This window comes from Pteropus alecto, unplaced genomic scaffold (genome assembly GCF_000325575.1).
Source record: "Pteropus alecto unplaced genomic scaffold, ASM32557v1 scaffold52, whole genome shotgun sequence".
Lineage (NCBI taxonomy): Eukaryota > Metazoa > Chordata > Mammalia > Chiroptera > Pteropodidae > Pteropus > Pteropus alecto.
Window position 1 is genome coordinate 3,065,914 of NW_006433941.1, and position 7,757 is coordinate 3,073,670.

Below are 7,757 nucleotides of genomic sequence, written 5' to 3' on the forward strand. Positions count from 1 at the left end.
CCCTCGCACCAATTTGGGCAAAAGGACTGCCCCTTTAAAAAAAAAAAAAAAAAAAAGGAAAAAGAAAAAGAACATTTGTCCCTTGGATCCTGACCATGGTCAAGGCTCACCCACCCAGCCCAATCTCAGCATAGCTGGCAGGACACGGTGGCTCTAGCCTGTAGGGCAGTCCTACCTGTGTAGTCCGAGTCGGTGAGGTACTTGCTTGTCCGGCGCAGGTACTCTAGTAGCCCAGTCAGATCCTCAGGGACACCCCGGGCAACCACGCTGAAGAGCCGGTCACGATCAAAGCGGTTTGGGTCTGGCTGGCTGCAGGAATGTGGTTTGTGACTGATGCTGCAGAATAGCATGGGTCCCCCAGAAAGCTCCTCATCCCAGGGAGCCCTTTTAGGGAGCCCTGTGAGCATTGTGCACCCCAGAGGTCCAGGAGCCCTAGGGGAGCTTTTCTGAGGGCCTCTGCTCTTCCAGGGCAAACCAAGGAGATCCCAAGTGCTCAGAGCCCCAAGAGCCGGGTGCGGGGGCTGTCCAGTGCACTAGTCCACAGCATCGCCATGGCTCCAAGCATCACAGATGTTTCTCAGCATCAGGTGTTTATCATTTGCTAGGTGCCTTGATGATCTTGCAATAGGCTCATTATCCCACAGGGTCAATTTCAGTACAGGAATTTTTCATGGCTCCTGATCTGGGGTCCAAGTTGAGAAGGAGCTATTGGAGGTGCTATATGTACCACTGGCCTTGAAAAAAAAATCAAGAAAAGCCCCTCATCCTCTCAAAAACCATTTATGGACTAATAATGAGTATCTGCTCCTTTAACCTTCATTCAGCCCCGGGGTCAGGAATCACTACTTTCTCCACTAGACAAACAAAAAGATAAAGTAACTTCCCCAAAGTCACAAGGTGTAGAACCAGGCTCCCATGGGGGCTATCTAACTAACTCCCAGCCAGAGATACTCTAGGCTGGCCAGACAGAGGTTTCTCAGAGACATGTGGGCCCAGTGCTGAAACCTATCAGATGCTTACTGGAGATTTATTGAGAAGCCACACTTCTGGAAAAGGTCCCAGAAGGGGCCTTTTAGCTCTTCATAATCTAGCAGTGTCTGGTGACAGAGAAGGGGAAGGAGTATCCCCTCCTAGGCAGGTCACTATTTACAGAGACAAGCTCATCCCTGGGGCTTCTAGAACCATGACCAACAAAGATATGAAGGTTCAAATAAAGTGGGGCAGGGGCTATTTGACACTTTATAGACCTTCAGGCCCTAGCTTCATGATTCCTGTGAAATGAGTCAACCAAGTAAGGGTTGTCAACTCTGTTGAGTGAGGAGATTATTGGAATCAGTCATGTTTTAAGCTGTATCCACGTGACTGGTAGGGCAAGCCTTGCCTCCTCCACAACAGGAAGCTGCATATCTGCCTGGCCTGGCCAGATGCACCATCATCTGCCCAGCAGACCACGTGGCCACAACATGACCAAGAGGGCTCTGCGGGCTGACTAGAGAGCACTGTGGATAGTCCATCCAGGGGAAGTGGCTATTTGGACAAAGTATTTCCTTTCACAAGGTGACATTACAGTCTTGGGGTAGGGAAGTCCCACAAGGGCACAAACTGAGACACTGAAGGGTTTCAAGGGGCCCATTCTGCCTGCCAGGCAGGCTACCCAACTTCTGAAAGCCTCACACACATCTTCCCCTGCTCTGGTCTGAATTTGACCGTGGTCCCCAGCAGAAACAGTATAGGGGGCTCTAGGCTGGAAGGCCAAGGCTGGTGGCTACATCCTGGGCATGAAGAGGAACAAGGGGACTTCCCTGGAAGTCTCACCTGGACCATGAGGATTCTCCTGGTCAGACTTTGTATGTCAGACCTCACACTGAAGGGGATGCCAGGTGCATCCACACACACACCCACAGGGCTGGAAGTGTCACTCCCAGCAAGAGTGGGCTCACACAGTCTGAACTAGTAGAGATCACAGGAAAATCAAAGTGAAGATGACTCCCAGCAGAAGCCACCGTCCACAGTCCCCAGAGTCTACATTCCCTGGGCAACAGGTTCAGCCTTGGAGAGAACCCAGCAATTTTCAGATGTCCTTGACTCTCTCCTTGAACTGGGGTGTGGATATTGCTACCTTCTGTCACAGGGACCATGACAGGGTGGGGGCCAGGGCACAAACAAGAGGGATGAGAGGGTCAGTTGAGTACTTGGAGCTGGGGGAGCATGTCTCTATGAAGAAGAGTATGACCTCAGAAAGCAATAGACCAAGAATAGGGGATGTTCCAGAAGGAGCAACCCCAGAGAGCAGAGCACAGCAGAGTTCAGCCTGTTGGGCCCAGGAGCTATCAGAGTCAGACCGAGGACCCTGCGGGTCGTGGGGAAGGGGCACTGGAGCTGGGTCCAGCCATCTAGTCTGATGCCAGGCTGCATCCCCAATTGCTGCCTCACCTGGCACCCACTCACTTTCTGTATTTGATGTTCACTTTGATTTGAGGGGGGAAGTTCCGGTCCTCGCCCTGAAATGGTGACTCCATGGGGGGTGGCCCATCTCCATAGCCCAGCTTTCCTTTGTCCACATTAGCACCATCTTCTTGACCTCCATCGAATGTCTCCAGCCTGAAAGCAGGAGGGCTGGAGGGCGAGCTCATCCTAAGGGTTGGGGCCTGTTCTATCCAGCTGGAACCTCTGTGGAGACAGAGATGTTAGAGTCCCCTCCTTCCTCCCAGAGCCAGGTAGGAGTAGGATGTCTGGCTGGGGCTGCAGAAAGAGAGGTTTAGAAGCTAAGTAGAACCACCCACATGGGTGCAGAGCTCAGCTCAACAAAAATGAGAGTGAGATGAGAGAAGAAAGCAGAGGGTGAAGAGAGGGAGGGATGCTCCTGGCATGAGAATAGCCCAATGTCCTGGGAGGCGGGTAGGAACAGGGATCCAATAGGTCTGCCTCTTCAACATTGTCCCACAAGAAGGGCCGTGATTGTCTCTGACTTTTCCTCCAGGACTTCCTGATATCTGAGAGACTACAGCCCCTGGTCCAGCGGTAACAAACATTGGTGTTAACAGAACAACTCTTTCTCTACAGGACACCTTGCCCAGTGATCATATTCACAACAGATAAAAGTGTAGTTGTGGAGTGGGGGAGGGTCACTCAACTTCTAACCACAGAGGGGGTACGCTGGGGGAAACCTTTGGAAAAACCACTGTTCTATCAAACCCCTCATTTTGCTGCCAGGACAACTAAGGCTCAGAAAGGGGAAGTGACCTTCCTGAAGTCACCAGCTGTTGGCAGAGCCTGGTCTAAGACCACCTCACCCTATTATGACGTTCCTCTTCAGTTCTCAAAATCTTTTGGGGCCCATCTATATTTTCAGTCTGACTCATCTCTGAACGCACTTAATGCCACCAGTCTGTGCCTTAGGGTCTCAAAGGCTTCAGAGTGGGGAGGGAGACACCCTGCTGACTGCTCAAGCACCCTCTGACAGGCAGCCCCACCTCGGGCCCTAGGCAAGGCTCTGGTAGCTCAGCTGACAGCACTATCTCGCCCTCCCTGGAGAACTGAAAACACAGCCCCATTGCATGGCAAGCGGTGAGCCACAGTAGGGGGTAGGGAGTCCCTGTCCCCCTCAGTGGGTAGGAGCGGAGAGAAGAAAAAGAGTCAGAGATGGGTGGGGAGACAGCAGCGTGGACGAAGGGGGTGGGGGCAGGGAGCAGAAAAGGCACAGGAATGGAAAGTGGAGAGGGTGGGATGGTGGCAACCCAGGCCCTCTTTGTCTATCTTCGGGCTCCCACATCCCTGGGGAACCTGGGTGGGGCACTTTCTCACGGAAGCAGGGGAAGCTGGGACCTGGCTGACTGCCTCAACATGCAGTCTTGACCCACCATCTTTCTGCCCACCCTGGGGCGTCCTTCCGGGGACAGACACTATTTAGCTAGCTGACACGTCTTCCACCCTCACCCTATTCTGCCTCCCTGGCTGTCTCCGCAGCCCACCACTCCCAAACCTCAGCAGCAACAGCGGTCTGTCCAGCCCCTGCCACCCTCCTGGAGCCCCCACTACCCCTGGCTGAGAAGGAAGGGATCTAACAGTCCAGATAGAGAGAGCAGGAGCCCCATGCAGGCCCCGCCTTAAGGCTGGAGAAGCAAGGAGCCTACTCCGGGACCCCGCCCGGGACCCCGCCCCGGACCCCGCCCGGATCATTCACTGTCAGGCTTGAGGGCCAGGACCCTCAGACGCCCCCGGAATTGCCGGTCGACTTACCCCGCACGGCTGAGCTAGGGCGTGGCGGTCGCTGGCTGCGAGCTCTGGGATCCCCGAGCCTCAGAGGCGGCGAGGACTGCGGGAGGAAGTGAAGCCGGGAGGTGACGTGAGTGCTGACAGCCCCGAAGCCGCAGCACCTACCTCCCCAGCCTCTCCGAGCTCGGGCTGGTGGGCTGTGGTCTCTCGGCGTTCCGCTCACTCAGTCCACCTGGCCAGCATGCATGGTGGAGAGTAGGGGTTAACTCCCCAGTCAGGACCGGCTGGCTACCAGGGACTGGCCAAGTGGACCAGTGGCCACATCCAGCTCTCGGAGAAACACGCCCCGCCTCTCCACCTCCACCGCACTCCACCCCTACCGTCTAGCCACTGAGGCCCCAGATGGGCGTAGGGGCAATCAGAGGCAATCTTTGGGTACTGGGGCCTTACTTCTACTGGGAGCTGGCATGGGTGGGGGAGTCTTTCCCCACTACACTGACACACTGACACCTCCCTCTCCCCTTCCTCGCTGCATGCCTCCTAACAGCCATGTGGCTCATATTGGGAACTGGTTGACCCACCGCAGGGCAGAGAGAGCAGATGCGGAAGGCCCCCAGGGAAAGGAGAGGCTCAGGTCAGCCCAGTACAGGTCCCTAGGATGCACCCCATCCACCCAACAGTTTGAGAGGACTCCAGATTTCCCCTAGTTAAAGGCGCTTCCAGCACCAACCAGCAAGGGGGAGGAGACAGGGAGGCCTGCATATATTGCCCTGGTTTGGACTCAACCTTGGGGCTTGGGGACACAGTTACCATCCAAGCAGCCTTAGCACACCTCCCTCTCCCTCACACCCTAAAATCCAAACCATCAGCAACCCGTCTACACACACACACACACACACACACGCACCAAACTTAACCAAATTTGTGTCTATCTTTGCCTGGTCCAAGCCGCTACTAACTTCTCTCCCCTGGGACACTGCAGCTACCCCCAGATTGGTCTCCCTGCATCACTCCTGCCCACGCTCATCCTCAGAATCCATTCTCCTTACAGAAATTGAAGTGATCTTCCAAAAAATGAAAACCAGATCACCTCACTTATTGGCTTAACTCTCCTACTCCAATTAATGGTTTCTCTGGGTGCTTAGAGTAAAATGCAAACTCCACACCACAAACCTGTGCAATCTGGATGCCCTTCTCCATCACTCCACCTTCAGCTCTCATTGCAACCCTGTCTTGCGTGTTACACTCTAGACCTATGTTGTCTATATGGTAGTCACTAGCCACAGTGGCTATTTAAATTTAAATCAATTATAATAAAACAAAATTATACATTTAATTCTACAGTCACATTAGCCATTTTTCAAATGTGCAATAGTCACATGTGGTTGTTTAGTGTCTACCATATTGCACAGCACAGATATAGAACTTTTCCAACATCACAGAGAATTTTATTGGACAGGACTATTCTAGATATTCTGAAGACATTTCAGTCTCTCTTCTGTTGCCTCTGAGCCTTTGCACAAGCTGTTCTATCTGCCAGGAACCCGCCCTCTCCACACTCCCCCACCACAAACACTACCCTTGCTCCAGTCAACTCCTATTCATTTGTCAACTCTCCATGTAAATATCACTTTCTCTGGTTAGCCTGTCCTAGACCCTGGACTGGGTTGGGGGTCTCCACTATGTATTCCCATGATACTTGTACTTCTCTGATCATAACTCATTATCCACTATTGTTAACATTTATTAATTGTCTGGCTTCACCTTTAGCAATAACAAAAGCCTACTGAGCACTCACTGTGTGCCAGACACTGCTAAGTGCTTTACATTTAACTCTCAAAGCAACCTCATTTCATAAATGAGGAAATTGATGCTAGGCAAGGTTAAGCACTTTGTCCAAGGCCATATGGCTGGGAGGTGACAAAGTGAAGATTTAAATCCAGAGCCACACCCTTACCCACCAAACTCTCCAACGGGTGAGATCTTGTGTTTGTTTGTTTTTGCTGTATCACCAGCACCCAGAACAATTCCCAGCACCCAGGCTTTGAATAACTGGGTGGCTAACCATAATCACAATGCAGAGGGCATGACTGTACTCTTGGGGGAAAATTGGAGAGTAAATGAGGACCCTCAAGTGTTTCAGAGGCACACCACATTAGGTGACAATGACAACTGAACAGACAAACCGAAATGCAAAAGCAGCTTATAAAAAGTCTTCAGATCATTAACCACCAGGGAAATCCAAACCTGCTATGAGATACCACTTCACACCCACTAGGATGGCTAGAATAAAAAAGACAGATAATTACAAGTATTGGTGAGGATGTGAAGAAATTAGAATTTCTCATAGACTGCTGGTGGACTGTAAGATGGTGCAGCCACTTTGGAAAGAGTCTGGCTGTCTCTCAAAAGATTAGAGAGTTACCTTATGACCCAGCAATTCCACTCAGGTATGTACTCAAATGAAATGGAAACATATGTTCATATAACACTTGTACACAAATGTTTACAGTATCATTATTCGCAACCCAAATGTCCACAACTGATGAATGGATAAGTAAAATGTGGTCTTTCCATACAATGGACTATTATTCATCTATAAAACGGAATGAAGTACTGATACATGTTGCAACATGGATGAACCTTTCAAAAATTAGAGTAAGTGAGAGAAGCCTAGAGGATCTCATATTGCACAATTACATTTATATGAAGTGTCCAGAATAGGGAAATCTATGGAGACAGAATGTAAATTAGTGGCTGCCTAGGGCAAGGAGATTTGGGGGGAAATGGGGTGTTAATGGGTCCAGGACTTCTTTTTGGGATGATGAAAGTGTTCTAAATTTTATTGTGATGGTGATTGCATAATTCTGTAAAAATACTAAAGAACTCGCTGGCGGCGCATCCCAGCCAGTTGAGCTTTCCCACCATGCCTCTTGCCAAGGTTTCAACAGACCTCACCAAAATGTTGTCTCAAATGGAACACACCGTAGAATATATGGTTTTCACATTTCACAGATTTGCTGGGGATAAAGGATACTTAACAAAGGAAGACCTGAGAGTATTCGTGGAAAAGGAGTTCCCTGGATTTTTGGAATATCAAAAAGACCGGGGACAGAATAATAAAGGACCAGCACCAGTGCTGAGATAGCAAAATAGGCTTCCAGAGCTACTTTTCACTAATTACTGGGTTCACCATTATGTGCAATGACTATTTTGTAGTATACATGAAGTAGAAGGGAAAGAAGTAGGCAGCATTGAGCAGTTACTCCCACCCTGGTAAGAGTTCTCCCAAAGGGTTGCAAATGGTCCTCAACCTTTTTGGCACCAGGACTGGTGCTCCTATGAGAATCTAATGCCTGATGACCTGAGGTGAAGCTGAGGCAGTGATGATAGGGGAGCAGCAACAAATACAGATGAAGTTTTGCTTGTTCGCCTGCCTCTGGCCTCCTGCTGTGCAGCCCAGTTCCTAACAAGCCAGGGACCTGACTGGTCAGTGGCCTGGGAGTTGGAGACCCCTGGGAGAATCACTGACTCACAGCTTC

At 50.8% G+C, this 7,757-nt stretch overlaps 1 protein-coding gene and 1 pseudogene across 1 annotated transcript in view; one reads left to right on the forward strand and one right to left on the reverse strand.

Moving 5' to 3' along the window:
• TRPV2 (transient receptor potential cation channel subfamily V member 2) overlaps positions 1-4,566 on the reverse strand; it is a 21,131-nt gene extending 16,565 nt beyond the window's left edge. Inside the window, exons 1-3 of the mRNA XM_015586664.2 lie at positions 4,240-4,566; positions 2,449-2,670; positions 176-309 (exon numbers count right to left, since the gene is read on the reverse strand). Of these exons, the coding sequence (XP_015442150.1) occupies positions 176-309; positions 2,449-2,633 (319 nt within the window). The 5' untranslated portion in view covers positions 2,634-2,670; positions 4,240-4,566. The remainder of the gene's footprint in view (positions 1-175; positions 310-2,448; positions 2,671-4,239) is intronic.
• Positions 4,567-7,177: 2,611 nt separating this feature from the next.
• On the forward strand, positions 7,178-7,463 carry LOC102893143 (annotated as a pseudogene).
• The last annotated feature ends 294 nt before the right edge of the window (positions 7,464-7,757 follow it).